The sequence below is a fragment of the Cydia splendana genome, chromosome 2 (genome assembly GCF_910591565.1).
Source record: "Cydia splendana chromosome 2, ilCydSple1.2, whole genome shotgun sequence".
NCBI classification, from domain to species: Eukaryota; Metazoa; Arthropoda; class Insecta; order Lepidoptera; family Tortricidae; genus Cydia; species Cydia splendana.
In genome coordinates, this window is record NC_085961.1 from 21,693,250 (window position 1) to 21,718,868 (window position 25,619).

The 25,619-nt window shown below is 40.4% G+C and overlaps 1 protein-coding gene across 1 annotated transcript in view; it reads left to right on the forward strand.

Annotated features, from left to right (window-relative positions):
- LOC134805694 (protein unc-80 homolog) overlaps positions 1-25,619 on the forward strand; it is a 61,502-nt gene that overhangs the window by 7,008 nt on the left and 28,875 nt on the right. The window contains exons 6-39 of the mRNA XM_063778951.1: positions 643-808; positions 1,099-1,315; positions 2,031-2,221; positions 2,305-2,462; positions 2,725-2,824; positions 3,159-3,262; positions 4,298-4,676; positions 4,756-4,895; positions 5,346-5,375; positions 6,215-6,359; positions 6,851-7,048; positions 8,341-8,529; positions 10,075-10,208; positions 10,584-10,822; positions 11,358-11,551; positions 11,943-12,097; positions 12,622-12,751; positions 15,099-15,291; positions 15,656-15,833; positions 17,245-17,339; positions 17,571-17,761; positions 18,047-18,164; positions 18,246-18,310; positions 18,456-18,591; positions 19,115-19,289; positions 19,388-19,426; positions 19,504-19,539; positions 20,108-20,264; positions 20,610-20,778; positions 22,268-22,360; positions 22,454-22,602; positions 23,793-23,912; positions 24,624-24,736; positions 25,399-25,552. Of these exons, the coding sequence (XP_063635021.1) occupies positions 643-808; positions 1,099-1,315; positions 2,031-2,221; positions 2,305-2,462; positions 2,725-2,824; positions 3,159-3,262; positions 4,298-4,676; positions 4,756-4,895; positions 5,346-5,375; positions 6,215-6,359; positions 6,851-7,048; positions 8,341-8,529; positions 10,075-10,208; positions 10,584-10,822; positions 11,358-11,551; positions 11,943-12,097; positions 12,622-12,751; positions 15,099-15,291; positions 15,656-15,833; positions 17,245-17,339; positions 17,571-17,761; positions 18,047-18,164; positions 18,246-18,310; positions 18,456-18,591; positions 19,115-19,289; positions 19,388-19,426; positions 19,504-19,539; positions 20,108-20,264; positions 20,610-20,778; positions 22,268-22,360; positions 22,454-22,602; positions 23,793-23,912; positions 24,624-24,736; positions 25,399-25,552 (5,050 nt within the window). The remainder of the gene's footprint in view (positions 1-642; positions 809-1,098; positions 1,316-2,030; positions 2,222-2,304; positions 2,463-2,724; positions 2,825-3,158; positions 3,263-4,297; positions 4,677-4,755; positions 4,896-5,345; positions 5,376-6,214; positions 6,360-6,850; positions 7,049-8,340; positions 8,530-10,074; positions 10,209-10,583; positions 10,823-11,357; positions 11,552-11,942; positions 12,098-12,621; positions 12,752-15,098; positions 15,292-15,655; positions 15,834-17,244; positions 17,340-17,570; positions 17,762-18,046; positions 18,165-18,245; positions 18,311-18,455; positions 18,592-19,114; positions 19,290-19,387; positions 19,427-19,503; positions 19,540-20,107; positions 20,265-20,609; positions 20,779-22,267; positions 22,361-22,453; positions 22,603-23,792; positions 23,913-24,623; positions 24,737-25,398; positions 25,553-25,619) is intronic.

The following is a 25,619-nucleotide window of genomic DNA, read 5'->3' on the forward strand; positions in this document are numbered from 1 at the left end:
GGAAAGTTTTCGGCACTCTGAAATGTCCCAAGTTCGAATCTTGCTTGACATAGTAAATTGTTATTTTGTTATGTACAAAAGTGAATCACTTTATTGTACACAACACAGGTTTACATAAAATTTACAGAAATTGAGGTACATAGGTCAATTTATCTGTATAAGGGATCTCTTCTAGCCAGCCTTCAAGTGGAAAACTCAAATTAGATAGACAAACTTACGGAATGTACAATAATATTAGAAAAATTAAACTGTGAGTTTCATATTCTTGGGGCTGAATTAACGTGACAAGCGATCGACAGCCCACCTGCTTCCGGCCGGGCGTCCCTACACTACATCTTCATAATCTTGGCTTGGAATTTGTTAACTTGAGGCTTTATTAATGAGCCTTCATTTTTCTTATTTGAAGTTTTTGGTGAAATATTACAGTTACGAGTTTCAATATTATTTCTCTGTTTAGCTTAGTTATCAATTATGTCATCAAATACCGTGATATTAATAATCTAGTATAATGTATATAAAAGCAAGGTTGCTTTATTGACACAATAAAATCAAAACAGTTTAGTACACTCAGCAAAATAAGAAATTTTTAGTTATAAGTTGTAACTCTTAATTTAGATATATAATAAGTTTTTATTTTTCCAGGGTAAAAGACAATATGTCAAGCCTCGGCAATGTGGAGACAAAACTTCTGTACACAATGCACTGGATCATACTTGACGCATCTGATGAGTGCTCCGAGGCTGACTATGAGGCTGGCATTTTTCACGCAAACCCTTTCCACTACCTGTTCTCCATTCCTATAATGACGGTAAATACCTTGTCTTTAAGATAATCCCTAGGTTCAGTCAGCATCAAATAGTGATAGCCAAAGTGGCAGAATATATCATAACATACCTAATTGAAATAAGGATTCTTATGATTGAAATAAGGATGTGTCTTGATATATTTTGCCACTTTGGCCATCATCATTTTATATTTCATGCTGATTGTAGCTACTCTCTTAATAGTCATTCTTCAATACATGTAATTAAGTAAACACAACGCATTTTTATATGTAGTTCATTCACAGTTCATTAATATGTTTTTTTATTGTTTCAGCTATTTGTTTTTCTATTTGCTCCGATAGCAGGTAACTTAAAAGAGTCAGATTTCACAAATAACTTCCGTTTGGAGAATGGTCTGAAGATTTGGCAAGGCTTTTGGGAGTACAGGCATCCTGATGCCCCCTGCTTCACCACACTTGTGAAGCCCAAACCAAAACCTTTAGGGAGTAAGGTTACCAAAAGGCCACAACATGGAGATATATTTTTAGGGCGTAAGTAAGAAATTTATAGAATTACTTAATCATCATCAATTCTTAAGAGTTATGCTAGCTGTTTATTATCTACCAATCTCTTGAATTTCATCTATGTTGTGACTTGTGACAATGATTTTCTTTTACAATTATTTGTGCCAATAATCTTAAAGCTATCCATGCCCCTTGCCCTCTGAAATCGTGAAAAACTAGAGCATTTAAAGGTATATAAATAGTAAATGTTTCATTGCACCCAGTTTCATATTGCCCTTGTCTATTGTTGTAAATCTCAAATTGGCTGTGTTAAAAAATAAACATCCAAAATATCCAAATCCCCAAAATACCCATACACACAAATGTATGAAACAGCCAAATTTTTTTGCGATTTCGGGGTTGGTCCTATAGTAAAAGTTGCTCAGTGTAATCCGAAAACCTCCCTGGCAACGGGAATGCCACCCTGTATTTAAATCATTTCTTAAATGAGTCATAATATTATTGGGAATGCCATTATTTTGCGAAAGTAAATTACCTAATCAATTCGACTTTTGGGGAATACCTAAATGTTTTACCTACTCTTTTAACTTATTAAATTTTTATGGGTCAGGTATATAGTATGCAGCAGTTAATAATACCATTATTATTTAAATCCAGTAACTGTAATACCATAGGATAAATAAATAATACCTTATTTTTGTTTTGTAATTGAATTATGATTTGATGGACGTGTTATTTTTAGGTAAACCTTCAAAAGAGGATGGGGGAACATTAAATGGTAGCCCTCCGAGTCAAACCGTATCTATGTCCCAATCAGAGGTTCCATCTAAACAAGGCAGTACAGAAGACGAGCAGTGGCTTTCATCTCCAAAAGACACCATATTCCCAGAAACTATACCAGAAGAAAGCTCAAGTACTGAAGAGGAGCATGTGGTGAGTCAAATTTCAACTCTTATCACTGAGTAAATAAGTATTATTTTACTATAACTTTCAAAAACATTCATACTTCTTTACAGTTTATTTATCGTCTACCCAGTGAGGTGTGCAGCGGGGCCGTAAAAGAAGCGTATACAGTATATTCTGCTGATCCGAGTCTCTTTCAAGTTCGCAAATCTGATGGAACTAAACAGCCAATACCAGGCATCAAGCCACTGCCACAGGTCACAAAGATGAGGTACTTAATTTAAAATGTTCAATGTAATTTGTATATCTTTTTATACATAATTTAATAAAAAATTACATACTTAAAAACCTGACCATAAATTAAAAAGACCTGGCTGTGTCATACACTGGAAGTTTAACCTGGGGCATCATGGCGTTTCAACAACATTTCAACTCTACAAATATTTAGGAATGAGCATTTTAATATATTTATCTAGTACAAGAAGAATACAAGACAAAAATGAGAGTTATTAACGATTAATAATAATTTGCAGCTCGTCAGATAAGGAGTCTCTGTCGGACAGCGGTTCCGCCTCGAAGCCTAAACCAACACCGAGTCCCATGGACAAACCGTGTTCAGCTAAGCAGGCACATGTATGTGATTATATAGATTGGAATGCAATAAATATACATACATAATTACAAAAGTTACATGCAGCAAAATATAATCGATTAAACTTCAGCACTAAAAAATACCATTCAAACTTATAACAGTAGGTGTAGCTAAACTGCTGAATGTGAGTGAAAACTACGAGAACTAAATGAAACGCGTAGATGTATATATGTACTCCCAATAACATCATAAATATTGGCGCCTGGTATATTACAGTCCTACAAACTGTGATTCCTATTTAACTTTCTACCATTTCCTAAAGACTCTTAAGTTAAGAAGAATGATCTCAAATGGTACGTTTATTACCTTTGGCAGGTATCGTCAGCTACTTTCCTAGATGTCGCCACGCTTAGGTGCCTGTTCACGACGCAGTGGACCGAGGATGGCGTCCACTGGGCCCTGCACTACCTATATAACAGGTGTTTATTAATATATTTATTTGTTTTACGATGAAGCAAAGTTATTGTTTTACCTCTCGTGCTAATATTGATACCCGAACAAGAGAAGATCCTTAAATAGAACCACGAATGTTCAAAAAATGCTACTGAGTGTGAAACACAATAGTAGATTGTACAACAAGGGCATAAAGTGACCCACTTTTACCCGAGGCAAAATAGTAGACGAGGGTAAAAATGGACATTTATGCCCTTGTTGTACACTCTGCTTTTCACTTCGATTGCGAGGAAAATGAAATTATATTTTTCACGGCAATTTACACCACGAAATTGTCGTAAAGCGAAAGAACATAATACATAACCAATTCCCGCCAACTAACTTTTTAATTTTTTTTTTATTTTCAACATGTGAAAACCAAGCGTCTGAAACTCTGATCAGACGCTTGGTTTTCTGCCAAGTCAAACATTTCGGAGATTTTTGAACGATAATCAACTCCTATTTTATGTGATTTACTAAATTTAATGACAGAAAATACGGATTTCTAATAATTTGTAGCAAAAATAAAATAATATAACAAGTTTTGTCATCTACACAATTTTATTGGTCAGTAAAATTGTGCAATATGTTTTAACTGTTTGGCTGTTGAGACCGATTACCTTAGTCTTAGAAGAAAATTTTACTTTTATGCTCCAGAGCATAAAATGCGATTTTATGTCGTCTACGCACGACATAAAGGTGCACTTTTTGAGCATGAGAAGTGAAAAAAAATATACCACAAAAACGCGAGGAAAATACTAACTGTAAAACATTACAAATCAAATCATAATGAACGCTATTAGATATTTATCTTTCAAAATCAGCGGTAGGCTCACCGGGTATCTCTTACCGGCCTATTTTAGAAACTGAAATGCAACTGCCACTGGCTTCCTTTTCATTAAGGTTTACTGACCTTTGCCCTCATTGGGATCGGCAAATTATTGAACCAGTAACTTTTTGACTCTATATTTAACAAACGTTAATGATCACTTACAACTCTTACAAGTCTTCTCACTTTTCAGACTACGTGATATATGCGATGACCCATCTAAACAAACACAACCGAGAAGAAGAAGTAATTCTCTACCCATTCCCAAAATAGAAGTTTCCATATATCAAAGTCCCGAAATGAAGAAAAGGGATTCTCTAAAAAACTTAATGGACGTCCCCGATTTGAAGGAGTCCCCGGTTACTGATATATCTTACCCTCCCGCTTCTCCCAAACTCGAGGAAGAACCCCTGACGAGACGAGCGAGTGAAAAAGTTAAGAGGAAAATGAAAATGGCCGATCTCAAGGCTTTTGTAGAAACAAAAATGTTCTCGAAATCGGAAAAGGCATTAGAGAAAATTGGACACGATGATCACAAGTTCAGTTTTCATACTGCCGTAAGAATGCTATCTGTAGATATTATTTTTTTATTACCTCTTTATTGCTTTATATTTGCTTACAGGGTGTAAATTAACGCGGGTACTTTTTCAGGAGTATCATAGAAGTTTGGACAATAATGAAGATAGACCGAATTCTGCTTTAGGATCTCATTTCCCGGCGATAACCCCTCGTCTGACCGGCGACCTCCTGCCCTGTAATCTGATCAAAGGCAAAAGTATGCCTAGTCTTAGGTGAGTAGATGTCTTTTAATTGTAGTTTAATATTTTTACCATTTGGCTATCCCGTTCCAATATTATATACCTATGCATTTGCAAAGTACATATATCATTGGTCTAAACCAAAGGCAGGTGGAACCAGTAATTTTAAACACATTCTGGCAAGTTACAAAATTTAAGGCGTTTGGAGTTATGAGCTATGGTATTTATGATAGAAGCTTTTTTCCATTCCATAGGACCTTTAATTCGCTAGATTTAAATGCTAATTAGCGCGGATTTTACATTCCATTCGAATTAGAGCTAAAAATTTGTATTTATTATATTTTTTTCTAATCCAGCACAGCATGATTTAAACCTCCTCACATTTCTCTGACATTTCCTGTTTAAACATATGTATTTTCTCTTTCTCCCGTGTTGTTAACGCTTTATCCCGTACTTTATTGTGGACGAACGTTGGGTCGCTAGCTGTCTGATAGACGAGCTAGCCTCCAATGGGTAAGTGAAGTATTTCCGAGGACAGTAGGTAGTCGCTTCGTTGTAGATGCAAGCCTATCATTGCCGGCTCTTCCGGTTGTCGCGTATTTTACTTTACGCCTAGATTTTTTAATTAAGTAATTTAGAGCGGCGCTATCAGATTAGGCTTAGACAAGGTAACAATTACTTTGATACGACTTGAGCACAAGAACACACACAAACATCAAAGTGGTTGTATGCACGCACAAAATTCACCAGGTAACATGCAGTTCATACGCATATATTTCAGTGCTAAGTTTTTTGTAGATTATCTTTTAGTTCTTAACATCCGCATTAAATTGTAGTTAAACAGATAAACATAATATTAAACAATCACGCCTAATCATCAGGTTGATGGGTAGAGACGCACCTGTAAGCGACACTATCTATATTTATTTATCTTGCTTAGCCTATAACTGCTTTCGTCTCTTTTATATTACTTATATTAGTTAGGATGTGGGTTGCATTCGGCACTAAATCGCTTTCATTTAAGAACATGTAAATAAGAATCTACTGTGTTCAAATAAATCAAAACATGGCATGTTATAGAGAAATACTTGCAGCAATACTTCATAGCATGAGCACAGTAAATACAGTAGAACGTATCTAAACCACGGGCCAACCCGTTATAAAAATCGTATCGGCTTTTGTGATTCTAAATTTATATCTGATAACAAATGAAGTTGGTGTCACAGCGGGTCTAGCACAACCAATCGCGTGACTGAAGTCCTGAGCTCAAAAATCTCTTGCGATATGACGGCCAGTGCTAGTCCCTCAAAAATTGTATTTTTCTTTTAATTAGAAAGATAACGGTATTGCAGGTATATTGGAGAGATAAAGACGGAGCGAGCGCACGGGTATGCGGGTGCTATGCCCACAAATATGCAAAAGAAGAAGAACCCGATTATAACCGTCACGGAGCACACGCCCACTCCGTCACCGGACTATCTTTCTAAAACTCAACAGGTACATATAATTACGTTTATGCTTAAATCTTTGTGCGATTATAGCACACGCGCATTCAGATTAAATTTTCATAATATGACGTCTCAAATAACTAACGGGTGATAATGAAACAGCGCTGCGACGCTGCCGATACCTCAAATGATTTGAAAATAGTATAACAAATACTTAGCTAGCCAGAGCACCAATAAATTTTTAATTGTAAAGCTTCCCATTTACCTATTTGGTTTGTGTAATTCACAACTCACAACAGCTCTTTGCTACTTGTAAAGCTCATTTTCGACGATTTTTCAAGGTCTGTCCAGACCTGCTGAAAGCACCGATCGCGCGCCATTCGCGGACCACTCACCGCCACCGCGATGCACTCAGAAATTCACACAAGCATACATTATAAGATATTACAAACATTTCACAGGTGACACTAGTGGCGCGTTCACCATATGAACACGCTTTTTAAATAATAAGCAGTGTGGTAACCCGTGTAATTTACGCAGGGCTCGCTAGAATCGCAGATGGACTCCGTGAGCATGGTGGGCTCTCAACACATGGTCTCACCGGAGCGCAAGCCGAGCCTCACGCGCTCGCAGACCGATTCCAACATCACATACGTCGTCGAGGAGGTGCAGGAGGCGGCCGGCTCCATACACTATATCACTACAGACGGGGAAATAGACTTTCAAGTCGTGTTAAAGGTATTATAAAAGTTATCAGTTATTTATTAGCGGAATTTAGTATGATTATAGTCAAAGAAATGTCTTATTTCTGAAACAGGGTATAACTAGGGCATGCAGTACCGGTCCCGGTTCCAAGAATTTCATTTCCCGGTTCTGGGCATGGCCGGAACCGGGATTCCCGGTTCTTACCGGTTCTCAAGGCATCTTTTGATTACCTACTTTTAAGAAATTGTTTGTGTCAGCGTACAATCTTTATGAATGACTTATTTTCATATAAATAATTGCATAAGAATTAATAAATGACTTACTTATTTTATTATAAACAAACACTTATTGGCGTTCCAACCTATTTTACGAAATTAACCGGCACACTTTGTCTCCGCCTGGGCCGAGCCACACGGCTGTAGCGTAGTCGATGCACTCAGCACTATGACGGCACGGCCTGCCTGCACGAATGCCTACCTACTTTACTAGGTTAGTTTGTCGGGTTATTTGGGTCTCCCGTTTCATAACACCATTATTAAATGTTATATAATGTCCCGAGCTAAATTACTAAAACATGACTACTATTGAAATGGGAATCAATAGTCATATGATGAGAACCGGGAAGTACCGGTACCGGGTCTTCAGTACCGGTTATTTCGACACTATAAAATTCCCGGGAATATGAGAACCGGGAATTCCCGGGAGCATGCCCTAGGTATAACTGCTTCTTCCTGGAGTAGCTCCTTGCTGCTCCTTGGACTAAACATAGTAATCAACTACCTTCCCTACCGTACTATGCTCTAAAATTCGAAATTTAAAATATTTTTTTGAAGTGAAAGCTCTTTAGCGACGCTGTGCACTTTTTGTGATGGGAAAAAAATGTTAAACTCGCGACAGGTAAGATTCATAAGACGGACACGTGACCTGATCGAAAAACTGTTACAATGTCATTGAGTTTTTTTTATTGATTTAAATGCCATCTAGTGAGTTTCCTTCTAACTGGTACTAATATAACTCGAGTACTAACAGTGATGTGCTTAGGGGTTTCAAGTAATGCGACGAAATAACGCTAGATGGCGTTAACCTCAATTATATCAGCACTATGGTGCTGCAGACATTTTGCACTAGTCATTGAGTTTTCACTTCTGCCGGCACTCCCGGTCTTTTTTTAAATTATTCATTATATTGTGGTAGGTTATGTTGCCAATTTAAAGTAGACCATCACTACTATCATGTTGAAACACTTAAATGAGTTTGTGACTATAGTTCTCATATGTAAAAACTGTTGGAGCAGGTATAACATTTTAATGTAAAATCCATTTCAGGCTGTTTACTCAGTATGTGTAATGGACAGTCACTACATATCGATTCGAGTGATGGAAGTAATACTGAACCTGGTGGACACGCTAATGGAGTTGGGGGTCCATAAGAACTGGAACAGCACCAACGTGGAAGACAACCTGCCTGGCAGTGTCGACCCCTTGACAGAGTTTATGAAGGATAAGGATAACAAGGTAAAGTGAAAACTACAATTTATCTTTTAAAGCGCCTAAAGGGCGTGTTCTAAATTTAGTCATTTTTTTTAATAGCCTATATTGTGTCCCACTGCTGGGCAAAGGCCTCCCCTGTATTCCGCCACTCGTCACGGCTTGTGCATGTTCCCGCCAGTCGCCACAAAATGAGTCCAGGTCGTTTCGCCATCTCGTTTTTGGTCTGCCTCTGCCGCGGGTGAACTATTTTAATCATAGGATATTAATTCGATCTGGATTAGATATGGATCGAATTCATATCCTATAATAGGGTATTATACTGTATTTGAAATAAATTATTTTACACCATGCATGAAATTAAGCACCAGATAATTATTAGAAAAACACAGATAGGAGTTATTTTAAAACACAAGTTCTATTTAATAAATCGGATAGAAATGTAATAAGTAGGTGAGTTGACCGTGACGTCACGATGTAATGTTTCATATAAATTCCATATTAGCAAATCGTTTTGACAGTTCTAAAAAAGTAACTGATTTGACTAGTAGGAAAATACCCTATTATAATACGCCTGTAAGACGAATAATTGCCACGCTATTAATAATAACATCCACTAATCAATATTTTATTAAACACGAATTTTGCGCCTCTAAAAAAAGGACGCTTAGCACGAGGAATTTCGTACATTGACCCACCTATTCCTATTTCTATCGCACGCGCATAATTATATTGCTGTCCCGCTCATGATGCTGAAGTTGAAGAACTAGTTGCTGAACCAAACATCATTGGTGTGACAAAGGCGCAAAGGCTTCGGTGGCTTGGCCATCTTGAGCGAATGGGAGGCGATCGGGCGTTGAAAAGAGCGTTTGAGGGGGAAAACCGATAGGACACCGCCCGGTTGGTGGACCTACTCGCAGGTATCGGCGGATATGGTAGACGCTGATCTACGCGAGCTCCGGATTGAAAACGGGCGAGAAACGGCATAGGACCGGGATCAGTGGCGAGCAGTCGTGTTGGAGGCCAAGACACACTTTGGGTCGCTACGCCAGAGGAGTAAGTAAGTCATGATGCTGGCGGTCAATGACACTGTGCGAGGAGGGCAGCAACATACATAGGATAAGAACAGGCGGGTCAATGTACGATATCCCTCGTGGTAAGCGTCCTTTCTTTACCAAGTATGTTTGAATATTTTTATTGTTACCTGCTATAAAACAAAAATTTTAATGAACCCTTCGTATGTTTAAGCACTGATCAGTGTGCATGAATTTAAATTCTAAATATTTAATACAATAGTTTAAAATTCATTCGCACTGATCAGTGCTTAGACATACGAAGACACCTTCGTCGGCTTACAAAAATCAAATAAACTTAACATTTAGCTATTTTAGATAATAAATATCTGAAACGCGCAATTTACTTAATTTTTGTTTTATAGCTATACATATTTATTAGGTATACATACCCGTAACACCTCACCCAAGACTTCGTTAAAGACAAGCAATAAAAATACAAATGTGAATGAATCTATCAAAATGTATATTGTTACTAAAGTATCGTGTGTTTTTCTAGGGAAGAGACTCCGGGCTACCTTGCGCACAAAGCCAGGATTCTACTAACGTGGAAACTGGCGACAGCACCAAGGAAAAGAGAGAGGAAGAGGATCTGGACTGCCCTTATTATATGTTACTGCATATCATTCTCAGGTAAACACGGAGTTAACTGTTCAGTAAACAAAGCTGATGGATCTAATGCACACACATGCCACTCTTGACAAAATGTGACCTAGACAGCCATCTTGGGTGAACAGAGTAAACGAAAAATATGTTTCAAATTTGAAAATGACGTAAAGGTGAATTAAGTGTATATTTATTTAAATAACCCATGTAATTTGAACTGGGTGAACAGTGTCAACTACAGGGTCATTCCGCACATTCAACAAAATATTGTTATAATTCAAAAGACAATGACAACCTACATTGTTTTTCTGACGAAATTACTTGCCTGCGGTTTTTCATTAAGACACGATATACGCAAAAGAGAAAATCTATCCATTGATATCTATCAACATATATTTCCAGGTTACTCCGCCAGCTAGGCTGTTCCCACGGCTGCGCTACGGCTCTCCGCTGCCCCATAGCTGACACCCTTCGAATCCAAGCCAAGAAGTCCCTCCGGCAACTGAGAACAGCATCTGTCTCCAAGTTTACGCTAAGACTGAAGGAGATGACGAAGTTTGCTCCTATTAAAGAGGTGTTGGATAACCTGCACTCTACCATCGGGTTTTGCGCCGAGCCTTCGATGATGGTATCGCCTATGAGTAAGTTCATTACTTTTAATGATACCCGTGATCTGTGTCTGCCAATAACTTTTGGCTAAGATTTAAGCTAGGTTCGGATCTACTCCTTAAACAAGTAGCAGTAATTACAATAAGACTCTTTGATGTACAAAAAATAATACGAAATACATATTACAACAACATTCAGCTTCACATATATTATTTGTGTAATTCTTTTGTAATACTTACAAATAGGTAGTATATTTGATATGCAACATCCAAAATTGACCTCCAATTGCCAATAATTTTACAATGCATTGTTTACTCATACTAGAATATTACCAGTGTTAACTAATTTCCTTTTTTAACAAACCCATTGCATTTTAGATTTTACAGACGTTTTTGAATTACACCTTACATATCATCATGGACAATACATCTAGCTTTTTAACGGCGTTGAATTAGTTTTGTCCTTTGATATTATTTCGCGCCATATACCCTATAAGACTGGACGCAATATCCAGTTTGTATGTAAGATTCTTAATCTACCCAAATGAACTGAGATTTCCCCGTTCAGATCAACAAAAGCGCAGCATGTCAAAGTCGCCAGACATGAGCCACCTTCAGAGCGGGTACGCGACCAACTTCGGCGCGGGGCAGGGGCCCAACGCCAACCGCGCCGTCGAGACGTTCGTCGTCGAGTCCACCTTCCGGGTGCTCGTCACCAGGTTCGCCGCCATGCACAAGGAGCTTAAGATGCTCGATAATGCGGTGAGATTTTAATAAAACAGTTATCTCCGTTACTATTTAGGTACTTACCAAAATTACCGTCACCATAAGATTTTGGCCGAGTGCCTAAGGCCTGGTCAACTACCAACTGACTCGCTACTAACTAACTAACTAACTGCTAGCTAACTAACTGGCGAGTGACTACAAACTGATTACAGTTTGGCGAAATTATAAATTTTGTTTGTGAGCACGTACCTTTTGTGTAAATGCATAAAAAAAACTAAGGCGTCTCTCGGGTCAAAAAGTTTAGAGAACCCTGCCTTAGGAAATCAATCAGTCATCAATAATAACCCATGTGACACTCTTTCCAAAAAAGATGCCATACTGAGTTTTCTTTCTTTAAATCTGTTTAAATGTAGCATTTATTTCACAGAACCTGTATTTGCAAGTGCGACTCCTGCTGAGTTACGTTCACGAAGTACACGGCGGGGAATTCCGTGTGGTGGCTCTGAGTGGGCTGCTAGACACCGCGGAGCGACCAGACAGCCAACCGAAGGAGGCCTACATGCAGACCACTCGCGTCATAAGGTACTTCACAGAGATACTTGAACAAGTCCACGGCGGGTAGTTCCGTGTGGTGGCTCTGAGTGGGCTGCTAGATACCGCGGAGCGACCAGACAGCCAACCGAAGGAGGCCAACATGCAGACCACTCGCGTCATAAGGTACCTCACAGAGATACTTTAACAAGTCCACGGCGGGGACTTCCAAGTGGGAGCGACCAGACAGCCGAAACTGAAGGAGGCCAACATGTTACGTTAACGAGTCACTCAAGGACGAGGTTCTCACTCAGGAAAGGAGCACTACTTGCCATTATCTGAAGAGACATGAGCCTGTCTCTCCAGGAGATAAAGTGAAAAGACAACTGATGTCGTACTTTATTATCTCTTAAGTACTTTTATACAATACAATACTCTATATTGCACTCCTCACTTGGACCTACAGGGACAGAAACTAGTAAATCACTCTATTCATGCACGTATAATTTTTTGAATATTTTTATTATAAATATGAGTAAATGTTTAGATTATTAATGTAAAGTACCAATTCACAGGCATATACCTCGCAGTCAAGACGACGAACGCGGCTCCGACACAGGAGCGGACTCAGGCTGCGCTGCTGACGACAGGAGTCATAAAAAGTTCACGTTCAAGAAGAGGAGCACTTCTTCTACGGGGGCACATGTAAGTTACTCGAGCGTACAACAATATCATAATTACACCCCGTGATCAATGAAGGAATCCATTGAAAGCGACAGTTACGGAAAATATTTAAAGGGAAAGCACCGTAATTTTGCCTTCTGTGCACAACATTGCCCGAATAAAATATTTAAATTATAATTTTACCAAAAAATTATATACCCATTAAAATCAGAATATATAGCGCTGCGCAAACATAGTTTAATGTGAAAAAATTAAACTCTTCAGATACCCTAACTTATCTGTTTATGTTCTCAATCTCGCATACCTGAAAAAAAAATGAAATTATTTATTTATTTTTTTATTTTTTTTTTTTTCCACACTTACAACTATTTTTACAGGTAAACCTAAGACAATAGTGTAACTATTAATAAAAATATCTAAAGTATGTCATTTCGTCTATAACATAATATATACAATGCTGCTATTGTGAATTCATTCAAAGAACATGAGAATATGTCAATATTTTCCGCTATTCTATTGAGGATCCGCACAGTGCGCGTCAGTGGCGCCAGCCCTAGCAGGTTGGTGCGCCCGCGCGGCTCGGCCAGCAGTCGCGGCCGACACCGGCGCCACACATACCTATCGGGTACATAGACACACACGTAACTCAATACCTGACTATTGTACAATTTGCCCCTGAGTAGCTTAAAAATATATGTTACCAGGCATAGTTCCCTGCGCACCCGCAGCTCGTTGTACCCTACCATGCCAAGCACAAATAAAGTCGGATACATTAAGGGGTAGAAAGGGTATACACCGTATTTCCGCCAGTACAAAAAACGAATAAACTTGTTCTGGATACGCTCCACCATTAAGTTATATTTCGCTTCATGGGGTGCCCAGATCACTGCGTTGCACTCAAGCCTACTGCGGACTAATGCATTGTATAAGGCGATAATAGCGCCAATATTTGTAAAACCATGGGACCGCCGAAGCACAAAACCCAACATTCTATAGGCTTTCTTACAGATATTGACGATATGATCCCTAAACCTCAGATCAGCAGTAAATTTAACTCCCAAATCTTTAACTTCTGTCACTCTATTTAAAATCTCCGAGTCAATTTGGTAGTCATGTACAATGGGGCCTCGCGCTCGAGTGAAAGTAATAGTCACGCATTTGGACGTATTAAAATACAACTTACTCCATGAAACTACATTATCTATGTCACTCTGTAATTTAGCACAATCCGAAATACTTTTAATAGGTAAATATATCTTTAGATCATCCGCAAAAAGCAGGCAAGCCGAATTTTTGATAACCTGAGGCAAGTCATTGACCATTACGATAAATTCCAACGGACCAAGGTTACTTCCTTGACTTACGCCAGATCTCACAGTATAAGACTCAGACCTGAATCCCGCGTACTCAACATACTGTCGTCTATCACTCATGTAAGTCGCAAAAAAATTGAGTAAATGAGGGGTAAAGCCGACGCCAGCTAATTTTCTTAGCAGCATATCATTATCAATGACATCAAACGCTTTACGAAAATCAAAATAAGCGGCGTCAACCTGCCCCCCACTATCCACTTCCGGTATAATTTGGGCCACGTAACTAAGCAAGTTGCTAGTTGTACTACAACCCGGCCGAAAACCGTGCTGCGCATCGGACAGCTGACCCCGCAATTGGTACTTAGGTATACTTAGGTATTGAACTACTTAGGTATTGCAAATCCGACATGTTGAATTATCAGCTACCATTGGTTAGAGATAAGTTCTGGCGAAGTGTGGCTGGAGGCGAGCTTCATAGCCATTTGCCATGCCTTTTTTAGGGTTCCGTACCCAAAGGGTAAAACGGGACCCTATTATTAGGGTTCCGTACCCAAAGGGTAAAACGGGACCCTATTACTAAGACTCCGCTGTCCGTCCGTCCGTCCGTCTGTCTGTCACCAGGCTGTATCTCACGAACCGTGATAGCTAGACAGTTGAAATTTTCACAGATGATGTATTTCTGTTGCCACTATAACAACAAATACTAAAAACAGAATAAAATAAAGATTTAAGTGGGGCTCCCATACAACAAACGTGATTTTTGACCGAAGTTAAGCAACGTCGGGCGGGGTCAGTACCTGGATGGGTGACCGTTTTTTTTTTGCCGTTTTTTTGCATTATGGTACGGAACCCTTCGTGTGCGAGTCCGACTCGCACTTGCCCGGTTTTTTTTAATGAATTGCGCCATTGATTGTCACAATATGCCAACTTTGCAAATGCATTGAGAGAAGAGTCCTCCTATTGCCCTTCAGATGGCTGAGAATTTCTAATTTATTGACTAAATGGGCCGTTTTCTGGCATTTTGCCACTCTAAGGTTTTTCCCGTTTTTATACAGAGTCTACTGGAGACCGAGGGTGGGTCGGAGTCGGCCAGTCAGTCGCCGCTGTCGGTCCGCACGCGCCGCTACCCGCTGACGCCGCGCCAGTCCGAGCGCACCATCCCCTCCACCTCGTCGGCTGATATGACGCCCCACCATAAGATATCGCACACCAAATCTGTGCCCTCCAAGTTCCACTTCAGCGGTTTAGGTAACGCGCAATAAATAATTAAATTTTTAATTTATTTATCTAAGTATGTGGCTCAGCAACCCCTAAAGAGGATTTCTACCTAAAACACAAGAATGGTCGTCAACGTGTAATTCACAATCTACTTTATTTTCGGAATCTGTAGTATCTGTACCAGCTTGAATCCTTATAAATATTGAATAACTATTTTCACTATTGTATTAGTTGAAACCATTTTTTTGGACCATCAAACCCTAAAGATGACACACTTGAACAGTACAGTTACAGAATGAGGAAATTTTTTTTTGTGTTCTATGTAGGTACTTTAGTCAATCAATACTTAAATAATGGCTTTAACTCGTCGGTTAATTACTTGCGTATTCATTAGTGAACTGGTTCCGGCATAAGCCGCAATCGGCGTCATTGCTGCGTAACGGCGGCGGTTCCGGTGAATCTCTGCCCATTTCTGGCAGCATGATCTCGCTGGCGCGGCCCAACCTCGCCGCGCAGCCGCTACCCAGCCGCCCCGTGCACGTCAAACGCCGCGTCGGCTACACGCTTAATAGGTATAGTCGTATCATCGAGAGCGTGGAATTGCATATGTAGTAGTATTGTTTGTTTACAGGCATTCTATATTTGAATTTTCTATTTTCTTGTACTATCAGCATACAACCACTACAAATGCAATTCCATCTTCTCGATAATAGGGTATTTTCCTACTAGTCAAATCAGTTACTTTTTTAGAACTGTCAAAACGATTTGCTAATATGGAATTTATATGAAACATTACATCGTGACGTCACGGTCAACTCGCCTACTCCGATTTATTAAATAGAACTTGTGTTTAAAAATAACTGCTGTCTGTGTTTTTCTAATAATTATCTGGTGCTTTATTTCATGCATGGTGTAAAATAATTTATTTTAAATACAGTATAATACCCTATTCAACTATACGGTTGCTGCGTTACCGTGACCAATCCAAGTGGGTCAGTGTGCGGTCTGAGGTGCGCGCGACTTACTGTTGTGACTTATGATCCTGGCAACAATTTGTGAACTAAATTTGACATTCTTAAAAAAACAGGCATTTACTTATCTGATTCCAATAAGAGACTCATATTGCTATAATACCCGATAGAATGAAATGAAAAATACTACAACTCTGACATGCGTTCATTGTCGCCAATCTGACCTAGTTGGATTTGGATTTCTCACCCTGTGTTACATGTATTAAAAACAACGCCTCCTTGCATATTGGTTATGTGGTATGTAACTACGTTTTTAGAAATATCACTGCGATATATATGTAACATACAACATTGCGATGCTATAAATGTTAATCGGTGGTATGGAATTCAATTTTTATTATATTTGGGTTGAGAGTGGAGTCATCTGACGACATTTAATATAAATTTTCTATAAAAGATCAGTTTAATATTTCTCGTGAAATATAAAGCACATTTTAAGCTGCTGGACTAATGGTTTGTATCAGGTATTAACATTATCCATTTAAACATTTTGCAATCAATTATTGACTATATTTTTCACCAAAATGTACGCTTAAATTTTATAGGATGTTATCTTATTATAATTCGTAGTCCGCTTAACACGATTCAAGCTATGTACTTATACGCTCTGTATTTGTGGTAATGATTTTAGAAAACACTGTGTGTGGTGCTTTGGCCTAATTCCGAATAATTGTCTATAAAAAATCTGCTCTACGAGCCAGTTTTATAGAATACTTTTTTACATTTAGGGCCACTTGCACCATTCGCTAGCCCGGGGTTAAACGGTTAAACCTGGATTTACCATAGTTACCAGTACAATTTGACACTGGGTTAATGGTTTAACCGGTTAATCACGGGTCAGTACACTAGAGGTACAATTAAATAGTTTTTTTTTTCAAGTAGATAAATCACTGTTCGGAATTATTCCAAAGCTCCTCGTTGTGTTTTCCTAAATTGAGTCATTTATTTTCAGAGCTCGCAAACGAGTAGAAGACAGATTGAACAGATTCGGTCTGAGAAAGATGGGAAAGAAAAGAGACGGCAGCATCGAGGAAACAAGTGGCGGATGTAAGGGTACCCTACTTATATATATTTTATTTAGAAATTGCGGAATCCATTTTGCTTTTCCGTTTTTTTGAAATTGTATTCAAATACAATGCCAAAAACATGCGAAAAATAACTCTATTTCAGCTATAAGAAGGTTCAATTTAATAATGCCAATGCATACCACAATTTATGGACAAGATGACGTCTAAGCTGTCTGCGATCCCTGGTATTATCCGTTGCAACATTCCACAGATATGTCCCGCCGTGGCTCGGCCGAGGGTGGGTCGGGTGGCGGCGAGTCGGAGGTGGTCGTGTTGAAGCGGCGGCGGCTGGTGGCGGCGGCGCCTCTGTACGCTGGCCTGGCGCGCTTCAGTTTTCTACTTGACGCTACACAGCCCGGCGCCACGCCTGACGCGCTCTTCATGGCCGCACTGCTTGACTTGGTGAGCACTTTACCTTTTTAATCAGAAGTGGCGCGGAAGCGACGGCGCCGCTGTATGCCAGCCTGGCGTTCTTTAGCTTGCTGCTCGACGCCACTCAGCTTGGCGCCATAACCGATGCGCTTTTCGTGACCGTGTTGGTGAACACGTTACAAACAAAGCCTTGTGTACACTACCAGAGCTGTAGAAAACAGAACACAGGATTTTTCCCGTAGGGAAATTTGGAGTTATAACAAAATCTCAATGAAAATCAGGCCAGTGTATAACGTCGGTCGTGTATCGTTTCAGCCTAACACGGTGGTGGTCGGTAGAGCTGCGATGCTACTGGAGTGTGCACATTTGGTCCACAACTGCAACAAAGGCCAGTGGCCCTACTGGTTGAAGTCCAATATGTCTAAAGCAACCGGTAAAAACAAGTTTAATCAAATGTTTACTTGCTTAGAGATATTAATATGATATATCTTAAAATTGTTTTCTTTATTTCTAGTCACTACGAGTCCGCACCTGAAAAGACAACGTTTAGCTGCAAAACTATTTTATCAATGGGCTGAAGTAAGTGTTTTCTTGCAGTTTTCAGAAATTCAATCTACAACCCGTGTCATGAGGTCATGACTTTACATGACGTTAATACATAGAAGTGGTTTTTTTCTTAATTTTATATGGCGATAATTAGCTGTTGGGCTATTTTTTAATGCAGGCTATAGGAAACCGGTTAGAAGAGATGTTGATAGAAGACAAAAAATACATAGACAACGTGATCAACGTCGTCACCGACCCCGACGGACAACGCGACCTGCTGCAGCAAGACGAGGAGGAAGACTTCCTCGACGAAGGTTAGTCACTCATTCCTACTTACAAGTATACTGTGAAAATTATGTCACTAGCGGCCTGCCCCGGCTTTGCACGGGTTAACAAATTAAACCTAAACCTTCCTCAAGAATCACTCTATTGATAGGTGAAAACCGCATGAAAATCCGTTCAGCAGTTTTTGAGTTTATCGCGAACATACAAACAGACAGACGCGGTGGGGGACTTTGTTTTATAAGCTGTAGTGATTCGAATGAATTCGCTCGAGCATGATACATGCAGCATTTGAGTCTGGAAAATCAGACAAACACTTGTGACTGCGACTTCGTGGGCTTCGTACCTAATGAACGTTGTACGTTTTTGTTTTATAACACTCGACGCTGCAAACGTCAGCGTCGAGAGTATTCTCCTCTCGGCATCGGTTTATGCCTCGGCCACAAACGCAAGCTCGACGCCGACCGCCATACAATTGTTTTATTAAATGCATGGGTGTCGGGCGTGCTCGCTCGAAGCGTGTTAGTGATAGTGATCGTGTGTGTCGGCCGGCAGCGAGCCTGCGGCCGGCGGGCGGGCCGTGGGGCGCGGCGTGCGGGCGGCCGCTGCGGCTGGTGGCGTGCGTGCTGCTGTGCGAGATCACGGCGTTCCTGCGCGAGTCCTACCAGAACCTGCCCAAGGCCTGCCGCGCCTCGCTCAAGGAGCGCGGGCCCTGGGACCGCGTCTATAGGTACGATTCATTCTCGCACCTCTAGAATGACATATTGGTGGGTAGTACATGTGTTCGGTGTTTAAAAAATAAATCATTTTTGTTAATGTTATGCGAAGATGGATGGAAAAACGAAGACGTTTGTGTTGTAAGAATAAGTGAGTTCATTATGTTACGTTATTTTGTATTGTACGGTCGAGAGTGCATATTTTTGATGAAACTTTTATTTTAACAGGGCTCTTAGCAGTCAACACACATTAATGCCAGTCGAGTATGTGTTCTAAAGAAATAATGCATGTTTTCTTGCATACTGCACTGAGCGTGCATGCGTATAGAACTACATAGGTTTCGTTAAAGTGTTTTGACTTTACGAAACGATTCAGCAAACCTCACCTCGAAAATGAGTTTGTATATCTAGAGATGCGCTCATCGCGCCCGGCACAACTCAGTACCGATACCGTATACGAGTACGATAACGGTAATCCGTGCCGACAGCACACTTAACTGCATGGTATGTTAATAACTTACCTACCTAACTTTTACCTAAATAAAACAGTAAATACAGTTTAAAATTACACTAAATAAATTTAATATTTTATGAGCTCACCCTTACTGACTTTACAAAATCTTTGAATAAAGGTAGTAATCAAAATATGCAAATAGGTAGTATAGTATTTAGTATAAACAAGTAAAAGTAATCGCTTTGCTACATTGGCATGCTCAGTAAAGAAGATTTGAAATTTTGACAAGTATAGTAAAGAAAATAGAGCTAAACGCTACGCCAAGAGCCTGGGCCTCGTTATCGGGTACAGTGGTATAATACGTTGTGTGTGTGGTAGGGAAGCGAACCGGCGGTGGAGTATGGCGCTGTCCTCGATGGGGCACTCGCAGGCCTCGGCGCAGAGCCTGCAGTCTATCGCGGGCGCTGAACCTGAGCGCAAGATCTCTTTCGTCATACACGAGCCCGAAAATGTTTCCGGCGGGAGCAACGTCACGGTAGGTACACCCTTGGAAGATATAACCAAACGGAGTAACCAATAATAGGCGTTCCCCTCTGTCGAAAATAGGCGGCCAATGGTCATACACATTGTATGGACTGACGTTTATCTGACATGGCTATTTTTACGTTACGTTTGACGTGCCCCTTCCCCGCAAAAATCGGCAGACTGTTTTGTACAGAAAATTACAGACAAGGCGTCTCCGTTTGGTTATATTCTCCAAGGGTACACCATATATTTACTATCGCCATTAGACTGATTACTTCTATTTTTAATTTCAACATATCCCTTATTTCAAGTGAAATGAAAGTCCAAGATGCTACATTGACAAAATTTTGTACAGTTGGCGGACGCGATCCCGCCGACGGCCGTAGACGACAAGAAGGGGCGGCTAGGGTCTCGCGGTAAGGCGTGCCTGCACCGCCGCAGCACGCAGCAGCACCAGGCCTACGGCTCCTTCAAGCGGCGCTCCATCAAGCTCCGGCAGAAGGACGCGAGGGAAGTCGACGAATGTACGTACGAAGCTTCACAGTATGATTTGTTATACTTAGATCTATTCTGCTGTAATTTGAGTTGTACTGTATGACTGACAGTCAGCACCATAGAGATTGTGACAACCAAAGTGGCCGAATATATTTCAACACACCCTTATTAGATATCGTAAGAATAAGAAAATATGTTTATTTGCTGCTGACTGTGTGCGTACACAGTTGAAGTATGTACATGTCACAGGCATTTTGTAAGAATCCGCCGTTTACAAACGGCATCGTCAATTTACAAACGTTTGTACGTTTGTAAAATGTGATTATTCGTAAATGTGCTATGGGCATCGCCTCCAGAGTTGAGGTCACTCACGCACACAAAAATGAAAGCGGGTTTTTTAAATTAGTGTTGCGCGAAAAGTTTTTTCCAGGTTTAGCTTAAATATCATGCATTTAAATCACATTCATTCATTCCTTCATTCTCTACCGTTTTCCCATTAATACTCTATGTAGTCATTCACCTCAACTCTTCAGCCGACACCTATACCAAATTTTATTCATTATTTCTCATAAAGGCAATATCATTTCCGGTTGACGAATACTTAAAAATACTTACATGAAAGTGTACTTTAAAATTATCTGTTTTTTACAACCTGTCCTTAAAACATGATAATTTCAAATATTAATATTACGATCTAAACTATCTAAAGTATACTTGTGCATATTGGGCATGTCCTTGAAATTGTACTTGTACTTGAAATTTCACAAATGCCATAATATATGCTTTGTTTCCATATTAAGTCAAATCAGTCAGCTGCATCTGGATATTTGTTTTTTAGATTCTCAATAACCTTCGAATAACAAAGCCCACGGGCGATAGCTGGCGCGTGTGCACGGAGCGGGCGTACGCTCGTGAGAAAATAGTATGAGCAAAGCTAACCGGCGCGGACGTTAAGCTAACAGGTCCTCGTGGGTGCCATTGTAGGTAAAATCTGTCGCACGCGTCCGCGTCAGTTAGCTTTGCTCATACTATTTTTCGCTAGCCGTTCACCCGCTCCGTGCTACCGCGCCAGCTAGCGGACGGTCTATAAAATTATTTAAAAAAAAACAAATGTTGATCTAATCAAAATAGAGGAGGTTATAGAGAAGCCTTAGTCATATCATACCATGCTCTACATTCTGTATAGTCTTGACAATGGAATTATTGTTACGAATACTAGTACCTACTAAAAAGTGGTGACCTTATTATATGTGTCTACGCGTTATTGTAATTATAAATGCACTACGCAAGGAATTTTGTGCAAACCTTTGTCAACTGTCATTCAAGTGATTCTGCAGTCAAGTCTAGCAGAAGCAAATACATATAATTTGTAACTCATTTAAATGTGTAGCACTACCATTGGCAAACAAAAGAAATGTAAAAATATTAAAATATATAATCCAAAACATCCTTGTCCACGAAGTTTTAAACCGATGTTGAAATAAACGGCCAAAGATCATTTACGTTTCTTTTTTTTAGTTGTTAATCGGCGCTCTGAATCAATACAAAGCAGGCGAAAGGTATCGTCCCTTTCTGACAGGAGTGACACATCTGAAATATATCCCCCTGCAGGTAATTGTTTGACAACTAGTCCTAGGACTTAGCCCGCCCTTAGTGAGATGGCGTCTGGAGGTTTGCCGCGACTGACGCTTGAACAAATTTTAGGGGGCACAGTAATTATGCCAAACGAGGTGGACAGTGGAGGGGAAGAGAGCCCCGGAGTGCTGTCGGACGACCACGACCATCCGCCGGACAGTCCGGATAGCAACTCCACCGATCCACCTGATAATAATAAGGGTTTCCCTTGGCTTAAGGTGAGCACGGTCATTTCAATCACTCACAGACACCGTTTGGTTATCGCTGTGACATTTGATCGCCTCATATTTGTTGAATACTTGTAGTAGTACATTACTTTAGAGAATGTGAATTCTAGGACTGCCTAACTTGCATGAACCTTTTGAACGTCACATTAAAATATGATAAACATTGGTCACACGCCAACATATTGACTAATTGAAAGCCGGGGCTAGTGACACCTTTGGAGATAGGTGCTGAATGGTGTTCACAGGGTAAGCAAGTCAGGCTATCGCATTGCCTGCTAAATTAAATGTAGCGCGTTCTCCAACGATGCAGCAAAAATTATACGACCAAAAAAAATGTGAATTCTTTATTTTTTTGTAAGACCACAGGTGTTGAGAGTGCGTTCGAGGTGTATTAATGTAAACTGCTCTTTGGATTCGTTGAGATGTGTTCAATTTGCGTGTGTGTTTTTGTTGTGTGTGTGTGTGTCGCGCCATGTGTAGTAAAAGTCTTTAAGCTACAGTTATACTCGAAAACCTAATATATCTTACGCTCGCTGTGTCTTCGGACATGCTTCACACCTGTGGTGTGATTTTTTTTTATATTGATCTACATCTATTGCGCAAAATATGTCTGACAATGTGGGTTAATTTGTAAACAGAAAATAAACATTTTTGGGCATGTGTTGGAGAATTATTTAAATAGTACACTAAATAAAACAACCTATTTACTTTAATAGCAACGAACGAAATCGTTTTCTAGTGTAGTTTAAAGTATATCAGCCTAATTAGCAAAATACTAAGTTGTATTTTTAATGTATTGGTAGTGAACGCTTTTTGGAGTAAGTAATATTTAAAAAAAGTTGTATCCGAATATCAATTAGCAAGCGATTACCATTCTGTTAGTCGACGACGTGTCACGAAAGTTTTACGTTAGATCAAGTATTAGTAGTAAGATGCTGTACTTGACTTGACATAAACCTTTTTTGACAGTGCGTTATAATAATAAAAATATGTCTTACACATTCAGTTTGTAATTTCTTGAATCCTTATAAAACTGAATTTTGACCAGTAAATTAATATGCAATATATTCGTCCGTGTTTTTTCATCAAATTACTTTTCCATCATAATCTATACAACTTTTTTAAATACTACCTACTCTTGACCCTCTCACACACCAATTATAGCGACATTTGCTTTGCAGGTTATGGTAAAGTTCCTGAACTCGTTCAACTACGTGTGCTGCCACCAGAACTTCTGCCATCCGTACTGCTTCCGTCGCAACATGCGCGCCAGCGCTCGCCTCATGAAGTCCGTCCAGAAGGTAATGTCTAAGCAAGTGAAGAAGGTACCCGTGCAGGTGACAGTACAGTTCCTGAACTCGTTCAACTACGTATGCTGCTGCTACCAGAACTTCTGCCATCCGTACTGGATCCGTCGTAACATGCGCGCCAGCGCTCGTCTCATGAAGTCCGTCCAGAAGGTAATGTCTAAGCAAGTGAAGAAGGTACCCGTGCAGGTGACAGTACAGTTCCTGAACTCGTTCAACTACGTATGCTGCTGCTACCAGAACTTCTGCCATCCGTACTGGATCCGTCGCAACATGCGCGCCAGCGCTCGTCTCATGAAGTCCGTCCAGAAGGTAATGTCTAAGCAAGTGAAGAAGGTACCCGTGCAGGTGACAGTACAGTTCCTGAACTCGTTCAACTACGTATGCTGCTGCTACCAGAACTTCTGCCATCCGTACTGGATCCGTCGCAACATGCGCGCCAGCGCTCGCCTCATGAAGTCCGTCCAGAAGGTAATGTCTAAGCAAGTGAAGAAGGTACCCGTGCAGGTGACAGTACAGTTCCTGAACTCGTTCAACTACGTATACTGCTGCTACCAGAACTTCTGCCATCCGTACTGGATCCGTCGCAATATGCGCGCCAATTGGAAACACATGATTATTTTTTGTTGAATAACGTTATACTTGCCGTTAGCGTTTTGACGCGTCAAAGTGGCGTGGCATTATAGTTTTGTATGATTGTTTCAGATATATGGGGAGAAGTTTGGTCCTGAAGTGAACGCTACGAACAGCGAAGACGGACTTGGCGGAGCGCGCCGTGGGCGCCGAACGCGCAAGTCTTCGGAACACGCGACTGATAGGTTTGTGAGCGACTATTGGTCAAGCATCCCTACAAAGCTCCATACTCCTAATACTCGTATATGTAATCGCGACGTCGGTGCCGCCACTTTTAAAATCTCTTATGGAGTGCAGCTAGGACAGCCTCTGAGATCATGCAAATGACTGCGGGCGCACTTTTTCTTCCTTCCAGAGTTTAAGTAGGTCTACAGTGTTGGTTTTAAATGCCGTATGAATCTTACGATTATAATGACAAACCCCCGTGAGTCTCACTATAATCAATATTTTAATACTGGTCAGACAGGTCACTCACTTTTTAAGTCTAAATCTAAAATTACTCGCTCCATAACGAGGAGATTCAACTGAGCAGTTTACTTCGGTCAGCAAACGCGCGTTCCAGTCGAGGCGAAACTGTCGAGCATTTTTCGTTTTAAAATAGGTGAGTGACCCGTTTGAATATACTTATTTAATATATCTTACGATTAAAATTGTATCGCTTAACTTCAAACTCGGGTAAAACCATTCGACTCTCTCAGCAAATATATAAACCCAATTTTTTAATACCAAAATGGCATAATCTGACAGATGGAATATCCGAGTTCGAAATTAAGCGACTCGATTATATGAGTAATAATCATATTATTATTTACTCTAATTTCAATCGTGGTTTTATGTTTGCATGCAGAATCGACAGGTCCGTGCTCGAAAGCGCGGGGCTGGCGTACCACGCGGCCGGCGTGGAGGCTGCGGCCAAGCCCGCGGAGCCCGCCGCCGCGCCCGCGTCCTCCGCCTACCCACCGGCCGAGCCGCCCGCCATACTCAAGTACCTCAAGGGGCAGGTTGGTCACCTTCAGTATCATCAGCTTGAAGCTATCACATGCAGGATCGACGCGGCCCGTCTCACGG